The 25,902-nt window shown below is 47.8% G+C and overlaps 1 protein-coding gene across 1 annotated transcript in view; it reads left to right on the top strand.

The window, feature by feature from the left end:
• The first annotated feature begins 331 nt into the window (after window positions 1-331).
• Window positions 332-25,902, top strand: part of KIAA1549 (KIAA1549 ortholog) — a 135,291-nt gene continuing 109,720 nt past the window's right edge. Inside the window, exons 1-2 of the mRNA XM_044247032.1 lie at window positions 332-399; window positions 2,279-3,393. Coding sequence (XP_044102967.1) covers window positions 332-399; window positions 2,279-3,393 — 1,183 coding nt within the window. The remainder of the gene's footprint in view (window positions 400-2,278; window positions 3,394-25,902) is intronic.

The following is a 25,902-nucleotide window of genomic DNA, read 5'->3' as shown; positions in this document are numbered from 1 at the left end:
TTAAAAAGAAAAACAAGCCAAAAGCAGAATTCCCAGACTCTGAAATTCTGAGTAGTACGGCAGCCAAGCCATATGAGTATGAATATGGAGCTTGTTCCGCCCTCTCTGCCCACTCCTTGTTCTTGGCTTCATTCACTTGGGCTTTGTGGGCTCATCTCATCCTACCTGCACGTCTCAGTTCCCTCACTCCCCGGCAGACAACTACCCATGGCTGCCTTGGGACCAGACATACCTTGGCCCACTCACCCTTTGGGAAGAAGAGGCCACAGGGGCCCTGAAAGTGAGCCTGGGGCCGACTGGTGGGTCATGCTGGGGGCCTGGGTCCCAGACCATGGGGGGATGTGGGCTCCTGCTGGGGTGCTCCTTGGGCTTCTCGGACTCCTTGTCCTGTGGGGAGAGGTACAGTTGGAGGAAGCCCATTCTGGGGCCCTCCCGTAAACTGGGGCCCATTGTGCTTAGGTCTAAGGGTGGCACTGATCCTATCTCCTTCCCCAAATCAGACAGCAAACCTTTTGAGGACCCAGGCTAATTCTCCCCTCACCCCACCCCAGAGACTGTATTTTACTGGAAAATAGGAGATGGGGATTCTACTTGAGGGTCAGCCCTAGGTAAATAAACTCACCTGCCTGGTGGTTTCTTTCTCTATACAATGAAAATTGCATGAGATAATATCCAAAGTCACTATTTTAATCTTCTTTTATATCTTCCCCCACCCCCAGCACTAACACATTATAGTACGGTGCTCAGAAGAGTTTGTTGGATTTGTTTTCTTTCTTTTTTTTTGTTGGATTTATTTTCTGCCTCATTTGGTATGAATGCCCTGAGGCCTTGTCTTGATCTCTTCTCAGGCACAAGTGTGCATGGGTGTGTGTGTGATTACACACGTATGTGCCCCTACCTTGTACCACCTGGTTGGCCTTGGCCTTCCAAGTCACACAAACTTCTAGCTGGATGATTAGAGCCCCAGGAGACTTTTTCTTAGACACTTAGGCAGAATGCATTAAATCCTAACAGAGGTAACATTCAGTTTTATGCCTTCAGAGCTTGGAATCTAGGAGACCCTAGGGGTCTTTCTATAGAGAGTTGGTGACCTTGAGTCATTTCTAATATCTCTAAGTTGCAATTTTTATATCCCACTGATGTCAAACCCTTCTTAATGGCTCGGCAACCATTTTATTTTCTTTAAATTGGCTGAGAACGGAGAGGGAGACTTCTTTCTCTGACACCCCGGTACTAGTGTGGGTGGGAGCTCTCTGGAGGCTGGGGCCAAATCTAAAAGGTTGAATCGCTTCCCTGGGCCCGTGGATACTCTGGTTCAAGACCACAAATGTATAATGAGGACTTACTGGTGCTATGGGGATCCCTAAGCTGGATAACATCATCTTGGAACTTTGTATTAATTTGATTGGAGAGCAAAGGATACATTTATAAAAGATAAACTAATACTTGAGGACAAGACGATTTAAGAACCACCCCAAGGCAGTGGTCTGTAGTCAAATGACGTGTTTACACAGTGAGTTCAGAGGGTGAAGAAAGGCATCGAACAAGAGATCCTAGATCTGGGGCCAAGGTATCCCGGGCCAGACATACTTGAATAGGCAGTTTTCCCAGAGGAACTCATCTGGAGATTGTGGGCTGAAGACAAGGTATGCAGAACCCTCTGGAAGCTGGTGGGGAATCAGTTGTTACCAACATAGCACTGTTTACGATTGGAGGCATAATGAAGTACAAAACAAATTAGGAACATCAACAAAAGCTAACTTTATCCTTTATTCTCAATTATCTTCCTCGAAAGTAACAGGTAGGTACTTCTAGGAGGGTGCCTCAGCCTTCTTCAGAGGAAGGACTACTACTGATTCTCCAGTCATCTCGCCAGGGGGAAAGGTGCCCAGGTGGGTTGGAGCCGCCAGGCTGGGTCTCGCAGGGGAGCCAGACTGGAGAGCAAGCGGGATCCTTTTATCAATGGAGATGAGTCACATTTTCCACTAACCACTACAGTTTCCTAGGCAATGAGATAGTGTCTCCAACTCACACCTTTAGTCCCCTGCCTGGTGCAAGCCTTCTAAAAGGATGCAAAGATCCCAAATTGCCAAGTTCACATTCCAAGACCTTTACACCAGGTGTGTTCGGAGTTAGACGCCTGGCCCGTAGCAGCTATTTTACCGATGTTAACTCCCCTCTTGGCTTTCCACTTTTCCCCTCGTCCCCAAACTCTGACTCCCCAAACGCTTATCTTCCGATCTTCTCTCTCCTGCCCAAGATAGCTGCTTTCCCTAAGAGGGCCTGGACGGGCGCGCTTCTCTGCGCGCTCTGCGGCGGTTCGGTTCAGCAGGCGCCTTCTGAAGGCCTACTACGTGCGGGGTTTGCGGGCCTCCCAGGCCCAGAGCGTCCTGCCGTTCCGGAACGACCCATACAGGAGGCCGAACCTCTGGAGGGAGAAAGGATGCGTGGAGCTGTGTGCGCGCGTTTCCCACCTCCTCGACTGCACGGCGGGCTCTCGGGAAGGGAGCCCGACCTTTGCTTCGCTTTGTCCCCTCCGCAGCCCCGAAGGCTGTCCTCCGAGCGCAGGCGCCCCGCTCACACCTGCTGCCCCGCACGGAACGGAGCAGAGCGAAGCCAGGCGCCGGCGGAGGAGCGTGAGGCCCGCCGCTCTCGGGGCCGGCCAGGTTTTCCGGCTCTCACTCCTCCTCGCGGGCCTCCCTCCCTCCCGGCGCCCCCGGGAGCGGAACGCGCGGGGCCCGGGGTTCCTTGCGAGGCGGGGCGGCACCGGCCGCCGGCCCGGCCCAGGCCTCCCGCGCCTCCCCCGCGCCCCCCGGAGCCCCCCTCCAGGGAGGCGGGACCTGGGGGAGACCCGGCACCGGCCCCGCGCGGCGCAGCCCCGGCGCGCCCGAGCCCCGCGCTCGCCGCCTGGCAGCCCCGCAGGCAGGCGCCGGGCCGGCCGGGAGGTGGTGCTAGCCTCCCCGCGCCCGGGCCCGCGCGTTGCCGAGCAGCCGCTCGGAGGCTCCGAAGGGGGCGGAGCGGCGAGGCCGGCGTGCGGCTGGCGGCCCCTGTCCGCGGTTCCGGCCCCCGGCCCGCCCCCGCCTCGCCGGCCTCCCTCCGCGCCGGTGCGCGGCGCCCCGTCCCAGCCGCAGCCGCAGCGGCCGCCCCTCCCGGGCCCGACAGCGCCGAGCCCCGAAGCCGGGCCGGGGCGCCGGCCGGGACTGCCGGGGGCGCGGCGCCGACGCCGAGGCTCGACCATGGAGGGGAAGACCCGCGCCGGGGTCGCGCTGGCCCCGGGGCCGAGCGGCCGCGGGCCTTCCGCCCGCCGCGCCCGCCGCCTCCGCCGCCGCCCGGGGCTGCTGCTCCCCGGCCTCTGGTTGCTGCTGCTGGCCCGGCCGGCCTCGTGCGCCCCAGGTAAGCACCGCCGAGACCCTCGGGCCGCGACCCTGCCTTTTTTTATTGCTGTTATTTAAAAAAAAAAAAAAAATCCTGCTTTCCCCGCCCACCCTCTTTTATTCTCCACGGCTCCCTAGTCCTCCTTTCTTGAGATGCTTTTCCGTTCTTCTCGGGCCCGGCCAATAAAAGGCACGGCGAAAATGCACCGAGAAAGCGAACGCATTCTGGCCAGTCTTGCCAAAGGTCTGCAAAGCCCTCCTGTTATCCACGGAGCCCGAGGCGGGTCTGTGGCTTCTCCAAAGGTGCCTTTATTTTCTCTGCAAAACGCAGGCACTGGAATTGTATTTGTTCATGGCTGTGCCAGTGTGGCGTGTCAGATGTTCGGGAATACTTCATTGTAGGGGCGAAGGGGTAGCCTGGGTGTGTGGGCTTTAAAACAGTGTTGCGTTACTCGCAGCGGCCCGGCGTCCCCCAGATGCAGGCAGGCTGGCGGTGTCCCCCAGTGCACCAGGACACAAAGAACATTCAAAGAAAATCTCTTGGAAAGCGCCCTGGCCATGGATCTTTCCAGGGAAATAGCTAGTGCTATTACTTCTGCAAAGGCATCAGTACAATAGAGTGGGAAAATATTGTGATTCTTCAGTGTCGGGGCATGAGAGGAGGAAGGGTTGTTTTATAATAGATGCAGTTTACTGACTGTTCGTCACCCTGGAATTAAGAGGCATCATTTATGAAGGAGCATGTGGGCGGGTTTTGTTGCTGAAATGATTTAATTCATACTGCTTCTCTGAAATGTTTACTTGTCCACACGAAGCACACACACAGGATGCTCTGGAAAGCTTCTCTGAGCTGACACCCGGTAAACCAGTGGTTGCCCCAGCACACACCCTCCACCACTTTGGGGCAGAGAAGGAGAGGTGGAATGAGCAGCTCTGGGTGGAGAGCGGCTGCCCAGTGAACACAAACAGAGCCATGGAAGCTCCTGCAAACGCTCCCTTCGCGGGGGCAGGGCCGAAGGACTGCCAAGTGGCTTTGGAAGGAAATGGAACACATTTGAAGGTGTCCCTGGGACATCACTGTCAGAATTATAACCAGTGTCCCCCAGGGGATGGTACAATAGAAACACAAGAAGGGACTTTGGGGATCACAGAGTGAAACCTCTCCTCTTACTACAGAGGAGAGTGATAGAAAATTGGCTTGGTCAAGGTCACTGGCTAGTTGGTGCAGACTCATTGCTTTTCTGTTACCCCCTGCTACCCTGTGACCTGTAGGCTTATAGGCACCTGAGGCTACTGCAAAGATTTCCCGTGGCTGGGTGGAACCCTGGCTCAGGGAGCCCTGTCAGAGCTGGGGCGACAAAACAGGTCTCTTGCAGGCAGTATACAGAGTGCAAACAACTTTCCTAACCTAGCGGCTCAGGTCCCAGTCCCGCCTTCTGTGTGTTCCAGCCCTGCGTGTCTAGAGGAGAGGAGAATCAGGGCTTTCTGTGAGAAGAGATAATCATGAAGAGTGCCCTTGGCTTTCATCTGCAAAGAAAGCCCATCTGATACTAATGGACTCATCTGTGAAGGGACCTGACGTTAATCATTTCCATTTACTGAGTGCTTCCTCGGTGCCAGGTGCTGCATTTTATAGACACGATCCAGTCCCATTGCGAGTTGGGTGGGATTAGCCCCATTTTACAGATGAGGAAACTAAGACTTCAGGAGTTTAGGTTAGTTTGATTTCAGACTCTATGCATTTAACTTCTGCGCAGCTTCCCCATATGCATATACCACAGATGTGCAGAGAATAAGTAATTCTTTTTGATAAACTTAAAGTATATAGCGGAGATGTTTGCACTGTCCCTCCGTAAGTTTCTTCTCTTAGTCGTTCCTGTTTCCCATCAACCCCCGATACAAATATTCACCCTGGACACATGAAATTCAGTGTATTTCTGTGCTGGAGCTGACATCACAGAGGTGGAGACGTCTTCCTTTCAGTAATTTGTGTTTTGGGTTCCACCGGTTCGTACAATTACTTCTAGACCAGGTGATAGAATAGCAGCTGAAGAAGTAGAGGACCCTGGGTTTGTCCCCAGAGTTCCAGTTGGAAACTCAAAGCAGGTGCAGATCCGTGCATAGACTGTTCCTTCGAGAAAAAACATCTTAAAGGTAGCCCCTCACCCACTTCTTGAAGGCTGTGACGATCCACAGTGGTGGAGGGTCCCTTCCTGATGTAGAAGACGTGGGCTGGTGCATGCTGGTTGGTCCTAGGAAGAGGTTGCATTTCAGTTGGCCCGTGTCTCCTCTCTGTGCCACTAGGACCCTCTGGCTCCCAGTCCTGAGTGTTTCCTTTTCACCAGCGGAGTGGGGATGGGGGAGGCTTTGCCGAACCCTGCCGCAGTGGTTCTGTTTCTAAAGAGCCTGATTCAGAAAATGGCATGTCTTAATCCTGTGTGGGATTTCCTGGGTTAGGCAGTAGTCCCTTTCAAGGCTGTTGGAAAATGATCTCCTTCGGCAGGCTTCTCTTTCCTTGTTAACTTCTGTTAAATGGAGTCCACCTTTCAGTGGGTCCCCTTATTTCAGTCTTTATTTAAATTTCTGTGTTTTATTGATTTCTTGTCTCTTTCTGTCTCATTCAGAATCTTGAATGTGCCCTTTTTTGTTTGTTTAAACACTTATAAATTTGGTCTTGACTGTTCACTGTTGTGGAAACAATGTGAAGTACTTTGGACTTGCTTTTGATTGCATTTTTTAGGCGATCCTATATCTACAATATAAAAGAAAGAATTGCACTCCATTTATTCATCTTATTCATGGATAAGTCTTTCTTAAAAATAATGGTTACTATGAAATTGATAACTTTGCAGAGATTTTGGAAATTACTAAAAGATACAGAAAACAGGTAACCATGACCCTGCAGCCCACAGATAGCACTGTAAATAGTCTTTTCTTTGTTAACATTCAAAAGGTGAAAATGGAATTATAGGTATCATTACATTTATTACTTTTTTCACTTAATATTTAGCTTAAGCATTTTCCTATTCATTAACTATTGTTTGGAAACTGTTTCATCCTAATAATTTCCTTAATTATTCTTTTATTATTTCCAGCTTTTTTGGCTGTTATAAATAATGCTACCATGAATAGCTATGTAGATAAGGTTTTATAGTTCTGTGTGTGTGTGTGTGTGTTTAGCATATGTTTCTAAAGGGAGAATTAGAATGCAATTTAAATCTAAGACCCACCAGGCTGAACCTTTGCATGTTCAGTGTGTTGGGTGCCTACTAGGTGCTCTGTAAGTGGTTGTTGAGTGAATTGACTTGTTCTGTATGGCCATGATGCTGAAATAAACCTTAGTAACTTACACAATGGCCTGTTTCACTTCATCATCATCAGCATTGGACATTATTTTTAAAATTCTTATAGAGGGGAACCTGGATGGCTCAGTGGGTTAAGCCTCTGCCTTTGGCTCAGGCCCTGATCTCAGGGTCCTGGAATCGAGCCCTACGTGGGGCTCTCTGCTCAGTGGGGAGCCTGCTTCCCCGTCTCCCCCTTTCTGCCTGTCTCTCTGCGTACTTGTGATCTCTGTCAAATTAATAAATAAAATCTTAAAAAAAAACTCTCATAGAATAAATTTGTAACCCACCGCTTAAGTTTTTTTTATTTTGGGTTGGCTATTTTTGGTTTATTTTGTATTTGTATTCTGTGAATTCTCTCTGTGTTTTTGCTCACATGTATGTTGTTGGTATATATTTAAATCTTTTCATGTTAAGGATAGCAACCATTTCTCTCCTGCTGATTGCCTTTTCTCCCTTCCAATGGGTTTTCTTTTCCATTTTATACAATTTAGAAATGCAGAAGTTTTGATTATTTTGATTAGCAAAATCTGCTGTTCTGCTTTTCTTTTTTTAACTTTTTTTCATTGCATTTATTCTCGACATGTTAAATTTTTATCTTAATGTACTTGCTATTAGCCATTTTGAGGTGAATATTTGTTGTACTTTTTGGTTTAGTATCTTATAAACAAAGACTTGAAATGATTCAAAAGTGTGATTCTCCAGCCCCCTGCTTCAGTATCGCTAAGGAATGTGGGGGTGCTTGTTAAGAAGTTAGATTCCTGGGTCTCACCCTTGACCTATATTAGAGTCTTCAGTGGTGGTGCCTGGGAATATTCATTTTTAACAAGGTCATAGTTGATTGTTAGGTCCTTTAAACTTTGGAACCACTGATCCAGAGACTCTACACCCAGTAATTGGAAGTTTTGGGGACACACTGCTTAATATCTCGCAATTGTCTTTTAATGATTAGAACAGTTGATTCAAAATTGTGACGTTGCAATTTTTTTTTTTTTTTTTTTTTTTTGGTTCTATCTTGTTGGCTTGGTTTTCTTTTGGTTGGGAGTCAAAGGGCGTAGAGGACTTCATTTTAAATTCTCAGTCCTGGCCACTGGGGAACAGTGGCTGCCATCTTTGTCAGGAAATGCCTCCCTGAATCCTGAAAACAGAACCCAGCCAGGGAGTTGTTAAAACTCACCAGGGACCTAGGAGACACAGGTTTTCTATCAGTGTGCCCTGGGTGCTAGAGGCAGCTAGTTACTGTAATTAAAATTACACTAGGTTGATTCAGATGGGAAGATGCTGCTGTAACTGATCCAATTTGTTTCACGTTGCGTAGCTCACAGTGACGTGGTTGCTTTCTTGGGCTTAAGCAGCATGATTTGTTGGGGGGAGCTCACTGAACTGTGAGCTCGCAGACCCGAGTGAGTTCTTTTCTGCTGGTAACTTGCTTTGTGACTATGGACGAGTTAGCTTGCTCTGGGTTTTTTTGTCGGTGTCAGAAGAGGTCGCTGAGATGATCTCTGAATTCCCTTTACCTCTTATATTTCAAGTCCACATGTTGGATACCTTGGATTGCACTTGTTATAGACAGCGACAGTCCTGTTTGTGTTGAATGTTTGTGTCAATGTCTGCCTGTCCTGTAGATGTTCCAGCCCGGTGACTTGCCAAAGGCAGTTCATTCAATTCTTTTTTTTTTTTTTTTTAATATTTTATTTATTTATTTCACAGAGATAGGCAGAGAGGCAGGCAGAGAGAGAGGGAGGCAGGCTCCCTGCTGAGCAGAGAGCCCGATGTGGGCCTTGATCCCAGGACCCTGAGATCATGACCTGAGTCGAAGGCAGAGGCTTTATCCCACTGAGCCACCCAGGCGCCCCTCAATTCTTTTTGTTTTTAAAAATATCCTCCTCTGCTCTCCCCTCCTGCATCCCCACCCGTGGGACACATACTTTGCTCTCTTGTATTTTCTTTTTGTCTCTTCCTTTTTTATCCATTTTCACTGATAATGCTTCAGGTGCGCTAATGCTATGGCTTATGGCTTCAGGCATTGCTTCTCCTCGTTAGTGAAAATCTAAACTTTTTACTTATTCTGAAAGCGTGGGCCACAGCTTGTTAGAAATGCAGAATCTCAGGTCCTACCCCGAACCTCCTGAGTCCGAATCTGCATTTTCACAAGCTCCTCAGGTGATTTCGAACACGCACCTGAAGTTTGGGAAGCACTGGGCCAAGATGCGGTGCCTCCTGTTCCAACCATCTGGGAGCAAGTGGTATTGGATCCCCGGGGCCTGAGTCAGCCCGCACTACTCTGGAGTCCTTCCAGATCTTCAGGGACCTTGAGATGCACCTGCCTTAGGGACTGAGTCTGTGTGAATAGCGTGCAAGAGCCCTACTGCCTTTGACCAGGCAACTTCAGGACAAAATGATTCTCTAGATCCACCCTGATTTTTAACCCATTCATTCATTATGGCCATTTGGCTGGTTGTGAAAATACTGAAATACGGCCATACCACTTGGTAGATGGCTGCTAATCCCCAGCTCTCCAAGGGCCTGGGGCCTCCCTGTCCCCCTCAGGCACTCAACTTTTGAAGACTGAGGTGTACCCACCTCAGACGGAGGGTCAGCCCACACAAGTTTTTCAGCCTCAGGGTGTGCTTCCTGGTGGCAGACCAGCAGTTGATTGCGGGCCATCTGTCACTTTGGGCCGGGATGGGATGGTGGTTCTGCTGCTGTGTTTGTTCTAGGAGTGAAATAGGGCGGAATGTTAGGGGATGGTAAAAGAGGGTGTGGAAAGGTAGGGACCACTTGTGCAGTTGAGGAAGTAGAGAGGAGCACGGCAACACCGAGTGGGGCTCAAGGAGGTGGAAAGGAGGTGGAAAGGGGGCAGGAGGGAGAAATGGGGGGGCTCACCTGCAGACAGAAGCATGGAGGAGAGGGTAGCTTTGTAGAGAGAGGTAGACAAGATGAACTTTTGGGAGGACGGCAAGCAGGGGAGGAACCGGGGGCTCGAGAAAATACAGCTGGTTTCCCGAGACAACTGAGACAACAGCCTCAGCTGTCAGGTGCCTGCGGTCTGCTCGCCCCCCAGCAGCCCTGGGTGGCCCAGAGCCTTGGCGGGCAGTGAGCGGGCGACAGTGCTCCTGGGTTACCTCCTGGCAAGTCTTGGTGCAAGGTCCGACTGGGGAGGCTCCTGCTCCTGATGATGGGGGTGGGGGGATGCCCAGCCGTGCGGAGTCCTTTAGAAAACTCCTTGCTTCTGTCTTTGTTCTCCTGTCTCTTGTTTGGGCCTGCGGAAGCGACCCTTCATCACTATGGTTTTGGACGCTAGGATTAACTTCGGAGCCAGACAGCCTAAAGGGCTTTAAAACACTGGGTAAATACCGCCGGGGAGCTTTCAAAGGGGGAAGCCTCAAACATACAAAACAAACCATCTTCTGAAGCCAGCTTTGAGGTGAACTTGGGCAAAGCCCAGGAGACAGGTGTGAACTGGTGGCCAAGTCGCGAGGCCTCTGCTGCTCCAGGTGTGGTCCACAGACGCGCAGCATCAGCAGCCCCTGGGAGCTTGTTAGAAAGGCACAGAGTCTGGTCCCTCCCCACGTCTACCCAGAGTTCACCTCTGACCTCCCCTCACCCGGGATTTGTGCGCGCACTAAGGTTTGAGATGCTCTGGCCTAGGCTGTGTCTCCTGGAGGCTGGGTGCATTTCAGAGAATTTAGGGTGGTACCCAGTTGTGGAGGAGGCTTTACCTTGTAAAAATCCACCCCAGATTTTAAGTTGATGGGGCAAACCGGGGGAAGGAGCAGGAGCAGAGTAGTCGGTTCAGAGCTGCGTTGGTGTCTGGCTGGACGTGCGAGTCAGAGCGCTGGCCCCACTCCGCCTCTCCCCACAGAACACCCCCCCCCACCCCCATGGGGCCCGAGTGGGTTTGGGAGCCTTTTTTCTAGCCCTTAATTTCTCTGCCCCGATAGCAGGAGTCAGGGCGGCTGGCTGTGGAGGCCCGCGGGAACACGTGCAGCTCGTTGAGGCAAACAGGTGTCCAAGCTGAGGTGGAGGTGGAAGGGCCCCAGGTGTCTGTCAGGAGACGACGGATTAACAAAATGCGGCTTATACACACAATGGAATTATTCCTTCTTAAAAAAGAAGGAAATTCGGACACACGCTATAGCATGGACGGACCTTGGCATTCCGCCAAGTGAAATAAGCCAGTCACCCAAAGACAAAACCTGCAGGAGTCCTCTTAGGTGAGGTATCTGGAGTTGTCAGCGTCCCGGGGACATGGTGCTCTCCAGGGGCTGCGTGGAGGAGGGAATGGGGGCGTCGTGTGCGATGGGGACAGAGTTTCAGTTCCGCAAGATGAAACGTGTTCTGGAGATTGGTGGGTGGCACAGCCGGTGTGAAGACACTTAACGTTATGGAGCTGTGTGCGCAGAAGTGGGAGGTCGATATGGTGAACTTTCGGTTATATGTGTGTGTGTTTTTAACCACAGTTATTAAACAGAAACAAAGTGAAGCTGGGTGGGGGCTCGCTGGTTGGGTAGCAGAAGTGGACGCTTGTGAGAGCTGGGAGCCACAGTCTGGGGACAGGGCGGGAGCACACGACAGGTGTTCAGTGGGCTCAGGTGAGAGGCGGGAAGCAAGGGCTTCTGCAGACCATCAGAGGCCAGATCTGCATGGGGACAGGGAAGGGGCAGGTCAGAGCCTGGTGGCCAGGAGAGGAGTCACAGCCCCTGCACCTGGCCTGTGGCATCAGCTAGGATGTCCAGGCCTGTCTGCCTCAGGACTGTTTCACCTCACCCCGACCGCCCCCGAACTCACTGCACCTACCTCTCACCTCACCTCTCATCTCACTCTTCACCTCACCCATCATCCCTCACCTCACCTCTCACCTGTCATCTCACCCCTCACCTCACCCTTCACCTCACCCTTTACTTCTTATCTCACTCTTCACCTCACCCATCACCCCTCACCTCACCCCTCACCTCACTCTTTACTTCTCATCTCATACTCGTCACCTCACCCCTCACCTCTTATCGTACCTCGTCCTTCACCCTTCACCTCTCACCCTTTACCTTTCACCTCCCCCTCACCTCACCCTTAACCTCAGCCCTCACCTCATATCTCACCCCTCCCCCTTTACTTCTCACCTCCCCCCTTCCCCTCCCATCTCACCTCCCCCGTCACCTCTCACCTCACATCTCACCCGTTTCACCTCCTCACTTCGCCTTTCATCTCACCTTTTACCTTTCCCCTTACCTCATCATCTTCAAGGTATTGATGGAGGATGGGCTGGGGGACTGGGCTGGGGAGGCTGAATAGAGTCTTGGGAATTTATAAAATCAGATTCTTTTTCCTAGCCCTTGGAATGGTGCTTTTAAATATTTTTATGCATTTTCACTATGACAATAGTTTTATTGGTTTTTTCCTGATTAGGAAAATAATATGTGTTCATTGCACTGATGTGGCTGTACCATTCCCTCTGCCTAGAACATTCTTAATCTCTGATATTATCTACACGGTTTACTACCTGCTTTCTTCAGGTCTGCTCAGATCTCATGTGGTCAGAGAAGCTTTCTCTAACTAAGTTTTAAAAATACAGTGACCCCCTTCATAATTCCTTGTTCTAGACTCTGCCTCAGTTTCCTCTGTGGCGCTCAGCACCATCTCCTGTGTGTTTCTTTATTCCCTGTCGGTGTCCGCGGGACAGTAAGCTTCCTGAGCGCCAGCTGTGTTCTTCTGGGCTGTTTCCTCATTTACTCATCCCATCTTTCTCCAGTGGCTGCTCTGTGCCGGCGCTGTGGTGGGCCCTTCCGATTCATGGGTGAATGGGGCAGAGAAAAGGCTTGGGTGTGAGGATTGAAGTTTTAATCTGAGTGGTTAGGGAGGCCTCAAGGAGAAGGTGAGTATGGTAGTATGCTAGGGCTGCGGTAAGGGAACGCCACAAACTGAGTGGCTTACACAAAAGTTACTGTCACATGGTTCTGAAGGCCAGAAGTCCCAGATCAAGGTCAGTAGGGCAGTGCTCCTTCGGAAGGCGTTAAGGAAGGGTCTGTTCTCAGCATGTCTCCGAGCTTCTGGTAGTTCCTTAGGCTTGTGCAGCACAACTCTGATCTTCGTGTGGCCTTATGTGCATGTCTGTGTTCAAATTTCTCCTTTTATAAGCACAGTCATGTTGGATTAGGGCCATCCTACCCCAGTATGACCTCATCTTAATTAAAGACATTTACAGTGACCCTGTTTCCACATAAGGTCACATTCTGAGGTACTGGGGCTTAAGACTCGAACATATGAATTTGGTGGTGGTCGGGGGGAGGGCATGGCGCACCCTGAACAGGGACATTTAATCTAAGATTTGAAAGGGGTGAGGGGGTGAGCAGGCATTTGGGGAAACAGCGTTCCCAGCAGGTGAAATAGGCAGCATAAAAGTGGGAGTTTGCCTGGTGTTGGGGGAGGGGGAGGAGGCCAGTGTGCCCAAAGCGGAGCGGGTAGGGATGAGGGTCAGCAGGTGCTCAGGTGGGTGCTGGGCATAGGGGGAAGTGGGTGCTGGGGCGGAGCATCAGAGGCCCTCTTACGGACATTGGCATCACTCTGGTAAGGTGGGAAGCGGTTGGAGGGTTTTGAGCAGAGGAGGGATATGATGAAGCTTAAAATGTAAAATTTATTGCACATTAAATGAATTCAGATGGTAAAAAAGATGTAAGTTAGAAAGTGAAAATCACCCCAAGCCCTACCACTCCGAGATAACCATTATGACATTTTGGTGTTTCTCTTTTCAGACTTCTTGTTCACACATACAAGCACATACACATACACACTAAGTGATGGTGTCATACTCGCCATGTTGTTTGCTGACTTGCTTTCTTGCACTTCACACTTTATCATTGAATCTTTACATTGTCAGGAAATGTGGATCCACGTTATGATTGGGTACGATGCTCTGGATGTTCTATACTTTACTTAACCAGCTCTCTGTCCATGGGTAATTATATTGCTTTCAGCTTTTGCTGTGACAAAGAACATTGCTATGAACATCTTTGTATTTCTGTCTTTCCATACTTTTCTAATTATTCCCTTAGGATAAATTCCCAGAAATAGAATTGCTGGACTAGGCAGTATTCATACATTAGATTTTGATACATATTGCCAAATTGCTCTCTAGAAAGGTTGAAGCACTCTGCATTCTCTCTAGCAATGAATCAGAGCACCGTTTTGCTTCTTCCCTTCATCTTACTGGCTGTTACCAATCTTCGTTATCTTTGCCAAACTCCTAGGTAACAAATAGCTGCTTTAAAGTTGCATTTCTTTGGCTCTTAATTGGCAGTCGGGCCTGTCATCGAGGCCCCCTTTGCTCTCCCTCTTTGGTTCTCTCCTGCAGAAATCTCCAGGCTGACCTGGGAGTCATAATACCCAGTAATTACAGAGCGCTAGCTAGCCAGGTGCCGAGCGTTGTGGGAGGCACAATGTATCTTTTTAAATCTATACAGTAACCGCAGGAGGTGAGAGCTATTATTATCCCCATTTTGCAGATTAGAAAGATCAAGATCAGAGAGGGTTACTAACCTGCTCAAGGTCACACAACTAGCAAGAGTCTTCCTACCTTCAAGGTTGGGGGTGGGGTACGCCTCAGCCAGTGCCTCCGGGGCTCTTGGTCCATGCTAGAGAATGAGTCTATAATATCTACCATTTAGATGCCCACTCACAGGTTTTGCTTTCTGGGTAGAGTGAACTCTTTGGGTAGAGCTCTGCAGTCAGGGTCCTCTGTGGCCCCTGCGTGAGTCAGAAGCCCTGGCTGGCTGTGAAGGCTCGCCCAGGGCCCCACACAATGATAGAAATGAAACTGGACCCCAAAGTCAAAGGCACACACAAGGCTTTATTAGGGCTACATCTCGAGTGGAAGAGAGACAGGGCACAGGCGGGGAGACCCTGATTGTATAGAGACTGTTCCCTCCTCCTGATTGGTTGGAAGGGCCTAGTCCTGATTGGTGGATATTCGCCTATGAGGCAGGTCATTGGTGCTTTTTGGAGCCGCAGCTTCTATTTTAAGTCCGACTTGCCTGTGACTGGGTGTCCTGGGCCTGTTCTGAGAGAAGCATGTGTGATAATGTTGGTGTCCCGTGTGCATAATGGCTTTCACTCAGGGCTTGTGCCCGTGGTCCCTAACTGTCTCCCGTAGAAGGTGCTCACCATCTTGGTTAAGAGAAATGAAGGAAGCGGGCATGTGAAAACTACAGTATTGTGTGTCATTGAGGTTTCCTTTTGTTTGATCCCAGCAGATTAAAAATTAAAAGTTTTAAAAGTTAAAAAAAAAATTCAGAAAGTTAAAATTAATCATTCGAGCCTATATTCCCTATCCTCCCACACGGAGAATAACATTTTTTGTAATACCAAGTAACATTTTTGTACTGCATTTCCTCTCTTATGGCTGGGCCATATCCTTGTGGGTTTGATAATATTTCTTCTTTGTTTTGGCCACACTATCTTCCTGTGGTTTGTTTCTGACTGCAAAGCGTGTGGTTGTAATACATTTTCTTTGTTAATAAATTGGCATATACCACTGGTTTAAAATCAATTTCTCACTAACTCTGAAATTTTGGTGGGAGGAAGTTAATGCCATAAAATAAATACCTTGTTGGAGACTCAACCAGTGTAACTCGCTGTCCTGGTTCCATTGTTTTATGTGCCCCTTGAGCCTTTTTAGTTCTTCGTATAACACAGTGTATTAATTCCTTGAGTTCTTGCCTGGATCTGGTGTTAAAGTTTAACCTTCTGAATAATTTCCAGAAATCTTAGGCCTGAAACTGTTCTATTTGTTCCCTCACAGTTTATATTGACTTTACTCATTGGTAACCTTCAACTTTCTCTTCTCCCTTTTGCAATTCAAGGTTCAAGTCCCACCGAGAGGAAAGCCACATGTAGAATCTGTATTCTCTCAATCAGGATAGACTCGTTTTGTTGCAGAAACAACCCCAACTCTCAGTGGGTTTCACCTTTTGGCTTCAAGACTCCACCATGCTGATATTTCCCTTTGTCTCTTTCCTTTACCTTTTGGATTTTGTGTGGTTCTGGAAATTTTGCTTTTCCATCCTAGTCTTGGGGTTTCCAGTGCCAGAATGAGTGCTGGAAGGTAGACCAGTTATATGAAGGCCCCATTCATTCGTGCATGTGTACATTTTTCAGCTAACATTTTATTTCTTTAAAAAGATTTATTTGTTTTTTGGAGGGAGAGAGGGGCAAAGGGACAAAGAATCCTAAGCAGACTCCATCCTGACACAGAGCTCAAGACCCTGAGATCACAGCCCGAGCCAAAACGAAGATTTGGATGCTTAACCAGCTTTGCCATCCAGGTGCCCCTTCAGCCAGCATTTTTTGAGCACTCACTACCTTGTGCTAGAAGCTGGGATATGAAGATGAATATGGCAATCAGTCATGGCCCTCCAGGAACTCCGTCAGGAAGGCGAGAGAGTCCTATACATAAGTAACTATACAACAGTGTGGTCGGTGCTGTGTTAGAGGACGACAGTGATGATACAAAGAAGGCAAGAACTGGTTGCAGATGTAGGATCAAGAAACTGTGTGGGATATTTTGTTTTAAGATGGGACGTTAGATTGGAGCATTCTTTTAGTGCTGAAGGGGAGCATTGTTCAGTTATCTATGATGGCATAGCAAATCACCCCAAAACTGAATGATACAAAGCAATAATGATATATTTTTCTCATGATTCTCTGGGTCAGGAATTTGGACAAGGTTCAGATGGGCGATTCTTCTCCATATAGTCACTACTGAGGTCACTCACTTGGCTGCCTGTGGTTGGTGCTGGGATGGGCTGGAAGGTTTAAGAGGGCTTCACTGATGTGTCTGGTTCCTTGGTTCTCCTCCATATGCCCCCCCTTCTCGTATAACTGTCTGAGGCTTTCTCGAAGCATAGTGGTCTCAGGGTAGTAGGATTTCTTATTAGGCTACAGGCTTCCAAGAGGGGTGAAATAGAAGCTGCCAGTTCTCTTAAGATCCTGGGCTTGAAATTTACCTAAGGAAGCCCTGAGAATGTTGCCTCTTGTGCATATTGTTGGTTAGAGCAAGTCACAAAGCCAGCCTAGACTCAAGGGTTGGGAGAGGACAGGAGCTCGCCATTGATGGATAGAATAGCATATGAATGGATGGTGGACATCTTTGGAGATCGTCTGCTCCAAGCACAGAATTGTCCCGAATGGAGAGGAGCTGGAAAGGAGACAATTGCTGGAGCATGTTCTCAGAGTGGACGGGAATAAGTGGTAACAACAGGCATTATAACAGCAAACTCACACTAACTGTGCACTTCCCATATGCAGGGCATTCTCTGGGCACTCAGCACGTGTTCACTGTATTTATTTATTTAATCCTGACAGCAACCCTGTCAGGTACATTTGTTAACTCCCTTTCTCAGATGAAGAAGTCGATACATGGGGAGGTGAAGTAACTTGCCTTAGGTTGCCCATCTAGTAGCTAGGAGCGGAGGAATTCAGGCTCCTTGGACAGGAAGGACGACGTCTCTTCCACTGAGATAGGTGGGAAGGAAGGAGTGGTGGGTGCAGGTGCGGGTGGGAGGGTCATGCTGTTGAGGAAGCTGACGTCTGATTGACTCTTTTTTTTTGATCGTGCTGTGGTCATCACTTAAGTGCGATGGGGCTGAAGCAGTTTGGGCTCCATGAAAAAAGTTGTTTCTGGTTGTAGCATCTGTGCATCACAGCGGAAGGGGCAGAGCAGGGAGCTATAAAGGGACTGTTGAGTGGTCGAGGTGTGTGCAGCAGCAGCACCCTCCCTTGGCCCAGTGGGGGTGTCTGCGGCTGGATTTGTCAGGTGGAGAAGGTACACCGTGGGGCTGATCCCAGAGCCGCTCTTTGAACCCATCATAAAAGTCTCTTAGATCTATATTTTCTCCGGCTGCTGTGACTGTCTCGCCTCACAAGATTTGCCCAGTGGCTCTCAGAAAGCAGCATGTCCATCATAGATTTGAAAAGAAGAGTGCCAGGTGACTCCCTGTGTTGATCCCACAAATGTTCCTTGACCTTGCATTGGGTGCCTGTTCCACGCACCAAGTGTCGAATGTCAAGTCTTGAGATTGCCCCTGGGACAGCTTAGAACAGGCTCCCAGAAGAGATGCCCCTCTTTTTGGTGGGGTGAAGCATGTGGGCATTGACTGTCAACCAGCTCAGGGTGAGGCTTCTATTCCACAGGCCACACTGATGGCCTGCAAGGGGCCCGTCTTTCCACGGGACTGCACAGGAAGGGGTCATGCTGGGGAGTGAGGAAGAGCCTGCGTTTTGGGTCCCGTCCACCCCTTTTATTTGCTCGTACCGTGTGGGATCTATGGTGTTGCTGCAGTCTCCCAGTGCTTACCACTTATATTCTTGAAGACTTTGAATCATAGGAGTCTATTTTCATAATAATTTGATCTCTCTGGAAAATTCAGAAGGTACCTCCACATGTCTTTCTAGTCCCACAGGGCTTTAGAAAGCATTTCTTTCTTTCTTTCTTTCTTCCTTTTTTAAAATATTTTATTTATTTGTCAGATCACAAGTAGGCAGAGGCAGGCAGAGAGAGAGGGGGAAGCAGGCTCCCCGCTAAGCAGAGAGCCCGATGCGGGGCTCAATCCCAGGATCCTGGGATCATGACCTGAGCCGAAGGCAGGGGCTTTAACCCACTGAGCCACCCAGGCACCCCAAATAAGCATATCTTGCAAAAAGCACACTTAATATGCAAGAAACAGCTTTACCCCAGAAGGTTCCAGATAAACTCCTATGAGGTGCCCACCTCTGTAGTTTTGGCTCCAGCCTGGGGTGCCTGGGAGGTTCTGGGTGTCTGGGATCCACTTGCTGGTGTTAGAAACATTTTAGTCTGTTATTTTTTGACATATCATACTATCTCCTAAGCCATAGGGCTCCAGGGGACAAATTCTATTCCTCCTGGACCCCAGTGGCCCAATAAGCCTTCGGCCAGTTGGAGTGGGGATATCACTCTAATTCCTGCTTTGATTTGTCTATCTTGGATTAAGTTCTGTGGTGTGAGCTAAAGCCTCTAACTGGACCAGATGTTATCCACGTCAGAGGACCAGCAGTCTTCTCCATCTCTGCCTTGTAGTCCAGAGAATGGACCTGAAACCATGAGGCCATGACACTGGGAGTTGAAAATGGTTAGTGCTTAACACTGGTGTTTAAAGAAGGGTCATGTCTAATTCAGAGGCACGGCTCCCTGCAGTCGCTCTGTGATCCTTACAAGTGGGGTTGGCTCATTTCCCTTGACCCAGCAAGTCAGTTCTTTGGAATTTAACCAACTTCTGACTCTTTGACAGTAAAATTTACATAACTGAATAAAGACATTTGTTAATGGATCCTCTAATCAAGAAAAATCAATGTCTCGAACTTAACATAAATTTATTTTTTTAAAAAAGATTTTATTTATGTTTGTGAGAGAGAGAGAGAGAGAGAGAGAGCAAGCCCGCCCCGCGCTTGCTCACAAGATGGGGGAGGGCAGAGGGAGCAGCAGACTCCCCACTGAGCAGGGAGCTCGATGATGCTGATGATGCCGGGCTCCATCCCAGAACCCTGGGATCATGACCTGAACTGAAGGCAGACAGACGCTTAACCAAATGAGCCACCCAGGTGCCCCTTAATGTAAATTTAAATCTTATTTTACAACAAAACTTTCAAGACTTACTTCATGTTGAAATAACTGATAACCAACATCAGGGTTAAAAATCATCGTAACAATGATTATATTTTCTCCATTTATAAAATCTGGGTTTGAACTGCAGGCTTTTTATGGGAATTAAATAGACCTTTTGCCCTGTGCTGTTTGGGCCTCTGCACCATGAACCTCCCCTACTCCCTTTTTCCCATAGTGGGAACCCCGTTCATATGATCTTTTTATTCCATGATTCCTACTCAGTGTCCCGTACAGGCAGACGAATGAGTGAGTGAATGTGTGAGTGGCACTTTTTCTAGTTGTTCATGGTCGTGATTTGTGGTCGTCTTTTGGTTTTGGTGGTTGGTCAGTTACTGAGAGGGAATGAATTAATATACACCAGGTTTTTGTAATACTATTGGGGTTGTTGGGTTTAAAAATAATGCATCAGAACTTCTAGCAATAGTATGAAAACAAATCTGCATTTCCTTAAGAGGGTAGCTTGTGCTCCTACCTGGACAGGAGCAGCTTCTGGATCATACCACATTGTTTGGGTCCCATTGGATCGTTGCTGAGAGATCCAGTAGGGTCTGCCATCCACACTGGGTGGGGGTTGCTAAGGCGGAAGCTGGTCCTTTCTGGACCTGGGAGAGGGAGGTGGCTGATGGGGGATAATGGAGCAACAATAAAGGGACCTGGGATGAGAGAAATACTCTTTTAAGTGACAGTCCCCGGCAGAGTTGTCATCATGGGAAGTATATGATAGATTGTAAAATAGTTCCTGAGTCATGGAACTTTTCAGCTGGGGAGTTATTTAAATAATCATTCATATATCTATATATACGTCAGTTTCTACTTCTGCGGCCTTGACAAGATGCCCCAGGGCCTGCACCGCCAGGATCTAGACTGTAGGAGTTGGAGACTGTTCCTTTAGGGCACACCCAACAGGATGAATTTCAGCCTTTTTATTATTCTGTCAAGATTCAAGTTTTGGGGAGAGAGCCTGCATCTTAGGATTGCTGCCCCTTCCTTGGGCAGGAGAGCGTGGGCCTCTTGGGTGACAGATGTACTTAGATCATGCTCTGTGGTGGAGGGAGCGTTCCCAAAACAAGACTGGGGGAAACCGAAACCAATGTCTACTCCCATGGCCTGCATGTGCGAGTCATGCAGGTGCAAATGTGCAGACCCATAATCAGAGAGAAACACGCCTGTGTATCCAGAGGAAGACAGTCATGCAAAGATGAGAAGAGGCAGAAATAGGCATTAACAGACATTTCCATGCATACAAAATACGTGAAGACACATGAGTATATAAAGATGCATCGTGTGTACGAGGGTGTAGGTCAGTAGCGGCATGTACAGAGATGCCCCTATAGACAGGCGCGTGGAAATACATGCATAAATGCAGACCCACTTACAAATACGTGCCTGTGGCAAAGTGTGTGGGTGCTTGGAGAGAAAATGAGCAGAGGAAAGGAGGCTGCATCGTAGAGGGCGGATAAAGGAGAGAGAGTACGGGGGCAGCAGAGTGCCATGCTTTCACCAAGTAGTCGGTCAAGATTTATAGCTTGGCTTTGGATTTCTGCCTGTGTTCTTCGTAGGCCTCTTGGCTCTGGTCCCTGTTCCTGTATCCACTAAGTTCATTTGATCAGAAGGGCAACGTGATGCCACAGATGGCAATCTCCCTGCGGAGCCTTCATTTACCTTGTTCTGCCTGTATTAATGGAACAGCCTCTTCCCCCTTTCATGCCTCACTTTCTTCCTCTGCTCCTACCTTACCGTCCTGGCTGTGTGGCTGTTCCCATAAGGGGAACTATGTTGAGTTCTTTTATGCCTCCGTGCCTTTGTACATGCTGTTCCTATACTGTTCCTTCTGCTTGGGATGCTCTTTCTTCTCATTTGCCTCATTCTACTCTTCTCTTGAAGATCGCAGGCCTGATGTTGCCTCCTCCAGGAAGCCTTCCAGAAATCCCAGAATGGTTTAGACACCATCCCTCCATGTGCATCCCTTTTAAAGCACTAACCACTCTGCGCTATAATTGTTTTTAACCAGATCGGAAGCTTCTGGAAGGTAGAGATGTATATTTGTATCCTTACCATCTAGTGTTGTACCTGGTCCTCAATAAACATTTGTTGAATTGTTAAATGAATGATTGAAAGAACGATTCTTTCTTTGTGAATTAATGAATGATTGTATAAATGAGCAAATGAACTAGAATAAATAATGACTTGGTGAGTTTGGTAACCTGAACTTCATAAAGCTGGGAATTCCTTTTATTTTTTGCTGCTTCTGACCTGTTTTCTCCTCTTGAATCATAATTCAGAGCTGCTTTTCATACCCCCTGTTCTTACTTGAAGATCTTACTCATGTGGTTGAACCTCAAAACTACACCTTAACTTAAACCCCTGGAGTTGATTGTCATTGAAAACTCAGTAGTTTCTGAGTCTGAGCTTTCCTGGCATGCCCATTCCTTCTGTGTGGGACAAGAAAGATTTATTTGTCTCTGATGGCAAATAATACTCATTTACATATACTTTGTGAAGTATGGAAGTATGGAAGTACATTTGGAAGAAAATAAGGATCTTTATTTCTGCCACCTCACTATTTTGTAAAATGTCTGATGTTTGTTTTTATAGTCTTCTAGGAAATGTGCATACATGTATATATGAAAGACTTGACTTTTCCATAAAATGAGATCTATGAGATCTATCTGTGTAATCTCGCATCTTGTAAATTTCACTTCCGGACAACCATTTCCCATGCTATCACATACTCTCTAAAATGTTTTTTGAGGAATGCATAGTATTCCTTTATAGAGCAGAATTTTTCAGGTCACTCTTTAATTGTTTGGTATCTTTATTGGTGCTTATTGTTGCTATTATATACGATGTTACGATGAACCACTTTGTACATAGGTGTTTGACTTCTAGTTATTTCCTTTAGGATGGATTTATCAAAGAAGAATAACCGGGTCAAGAAGGGTAGGCTTTAAAAGAAAAGAATCCCGTGTGTATGTGTAAACCAGAATGTACTGCAGAAGAGCGATTACAAAACATGCCCTCTCTGTTGGGATTTTCAAAATAGATTTATGATTCGTGGGGCGCCTGGGTGGCTCAGTGGGTTAAAGCCTCTGCCTTCAGCTCAGGTCATGGTCTCAGGGTCCTGGGATCGAGCCCCGCGTCGGGCTCTCTGCTCAGCGGGGAGCCTTCCTCCTCCTCTCTCTCTCTGCCTGCCTCTCTGCCTACTTGTGATCTCTGTCTGTCAAATAAATAAATAAAATATTTGAAAAAAAATAGATTTATGATTCGTGTCGTTGAGCTGTTTTCCAGAACAGGAGTTCTCTGGCCGGGACTGTTGCTTTTCCCAGCCCTGCTGTGTGGTCATGTCCTGTGTCTCTCATTGGGAGCAGGTGTTTCCCCAGAAGGGGGTCCCCACCCTATGCACGCCTTTAAAGATCCAGAGCCCAGGAGACAGAAGGTGTTGGCTTTGGGAATCTCGGCCACACTGGGGATGTGGGATGTTGTTTCCTGGGGCCTGATGGTGTGATCTGGAGGTGAGAGGAGGGGAGCTGGAGAACTAGGCCCTTTTCTGGGGCACCCGCCTGCCGTCACCCAGCGGTGACCCTCCTTTGTGCAGCAACTCTTTCCATTGTCTTTGTACTGGTGGTCGTACTAGTGACTGATCGATCGATCGCTTATTGGGGTAGATGCGCACGACACAGGATCTACCATGGAACCATTTTTATGGGCACTGTGCGGCGGTATGAAGCGCACTCCCGCTGTTGTGTGCTAGCTCCAGAAGTTACCATCTCTTACCGAAACTCTCCCAGTGACTTACTTTTAGTTCGGAGCAGTTCAGGGTCAGGGACCCTGTCTCCAGACCCCAGAAATCTGGGGCAGTCTGTGGCACAGAGTAGCAGCCTGTCGGTGTTGACAGAAGAGATGGCAGAGCCCCCTGAGGGCACGTCACAGGAGGCCCAGCTCTAGGTTTGGGGTCTTCCCTGTTGCTGGGTGTGGCCCTGTCCGCCCTGCCCACAGCTCCCTGACTCCGCTGTCCTGGAATTAGACAGCACAAGTGCCCTCTGCTTCCTTTTCTTTTCTTTGTTTCTTTCTTTTTTTTAAAAAAAATTAGGTTTTATTCATTTATTTGTGGTGAGAGAGAGAGCACAAGCAGCGGGGGCAGCAGGCAGAGAGAGGGAGAAGCAAGGATCCCAATGTAGGACTTGATCCCAGGACTCTGGGATCATGACCTGAGCCGAAGGCAGATGCTTAACTGACTGAGCTACCCACCCGTCCCTCCTTCCTCTTCTTTTAGCCATTTCTGTCTACTTCATTCACTTGCCCTTATGAGGATTGAATTTTTATTATTCTCAATCTGAGTTTTTATGTATACATCTTGTTTCCCTGCTAAGATGATTTGCTCCCGGCCAGCATAAAGCCTTGCATGTTGTAATATTACTGCTGATGACTGATATAATAGTTCATTGAAGCTAAGATGCCATCAGCAGCGTGATGGGCCATTTATTTTTTGCACCTCTGAGAAAGCAGTATCATGAATCAAAAAACACTGCCACTTAAGCCATGACACACCATTGGTTCTAAGTGCACCCTAATTTCAGATATCTTAGAATGTGAAAAAATGTATTTTTGAATGGATGAATCTCAGTAAGCAAGAAACAAATGCTTCTTTCATGTTTTGTTTCTCTGTGTGTATCTGCATTAGGCAAAAGACGGATGAGAAAGTTTATAGATATTATAGGCAAATATAGGCAAAATAAAATTTTATTTTGTGAAAATTCCTGAATAAAGTTCTACTCATTCTCTTCTTGAGGATGTAAATCACAACGTTCCCTTTTGAATTGAGCACTCCATTCTTTCCTAAAGTGGCTGTCCTTCTTTTGATTCACTTGTGTTTCTTTCATTTTTTTTTTTTTTAAGATTTTATTTTTTTATTTGACAGACAGAGATCACAAGTAGGCAGAGAAGCAGGCAGAGAGAGAGGAGGAAGCAGGCTCCCCACTGAGCAGAGAGCCTGATGTGATGCGGGGCTCTATCCCCGGAGGCTGGGATCACGACCTGAGCCGAAGGCAGAGGCTTTAACCCACTGAGCGACCCCGGCGCCCCATCATATTTTTGTTTTTTACTACAGATTTTCAGTTTATTCATTCTGGGTTGTGGGGTTTTTTTTGCCGTGTTTCTTGTAGGAAGGGTGACCCTTCTTTTAAAGGCCTCCTAGAAACCTCTAGAGTATTTTTTTCAGGGCCCCAAAGAGTCTTACAATTAGCACAGAGTGACAGAAGTGATAAGAGCAAGTGTTAGTGTCTTTAATGTCAAGTGCAAATTTCAGTGACTGAAAAATGCATTTTTAGAGTATGAATATTTTGCTAAAGTGGCCCATTAGATGATGATTATATTAGCAGCTGGTTGGATCTTCAGGTCCTGGGAATTCATATCAGCAATTTACAGTTCCTACTGCTTAACTATGGGTACCTTCAGTGAATACCCCTTGATACAGTGTGTCCTTAATTTATTCCTGGGAACTACGTTTTCTTTTTAAATTACACTGCTGAGAAGAGCAGGAACAAGAAAGCGTTTTTGTTTCTATGGGCCCTCAAACCTATTTCTGCTAAAACTTCTTGATTATTAACTCACTTGCCTTAGCTTGATTTCTTTTATGTGCCTAATCTTGTTTACACCCAGACCCTGAATTCTTATTTTTTTCTAGGCCGTATTATTAATAATTATACAAAGAGCTGGCATGTGTTTTGAAAGCTCGCCTCTTTATTGTTCAGTGGGCTCTTGACCTTGGGCACATTAAATCACCTGGGAAAGTTTCAACTTCCAGCCCATATCCAGACAATTGCAGTTAGGATCTCAGAGCGGAACCCGGGGGCATCATATCCCTGCTGTGTACTATCTCATTTAATCTGTCCAATGACCCTGTGAGGCTTATATTCTTTTCCTTATTTTATGGACGGAAATACCGAGGACAGGATTGAGTGACCCAGCGTTCCTGGAGACTCAAACCCAGTCTGTCAGATACCGAGGACTGTTCTTTCCATACCTATTAGTTATGCATTGGCACCAGATTGTTTCATTAAAACAAAGCAATTATTGGGATGCCTGGGTGGCTCAGTCGGTTAAGTGTCTGCCGTGATCCCGGGATCCTGGGATCGAGTCCCATATCAGGCTCCTTGCTCGGCAGGAACCTGCTTCTCCCTCTGCCTCTGCTCTCGCTGCTTGTACTCTCTATCTCTCTCTTGACAATAAATAAAGTTTTTTTAAAAAATCACATTAAAAAAACAACTTGAAGCAGTTATGTTCTGCAGTATTTATAAAGGTAGCTCTTCACCCGTTACTTCACGAGTAGTTTCAAAGTCCTGGCCATTGTGCAGGCCTATATTGTGTTCTTTTCTCTTGTGATGGGCTCTTCAGGTTGTATTAAATTTCCGCTGGCTCCGGAGTATCCACCAAATTGGCATTTTATTAACTCAGATGGTCCTCAAGGGTCCTGGAGGAATGACTTGTTCTGTTTGTAATACTTCGGTCAGTTGTT

The sequence above is a fragment of the Neovison vison genome, chromosome 4 (genome assembly GCF_020171115.1).
Source record: "Neovison vison isolate M4711 chromosome 4, ASM_NN_V1, whole genome shotgun sequence".
Taxonomy (NCBI): Eukaryota; Metazoa; Chordata; class Mammalia; order Carnivora; family Mustelidae; genus Neogale; species Neogale vison.
The sequence above is the reverse complement of the archived record's forward strand: the minus strand, read 5'-3'. Positions and strand labels throughout refer to the sequence as shown.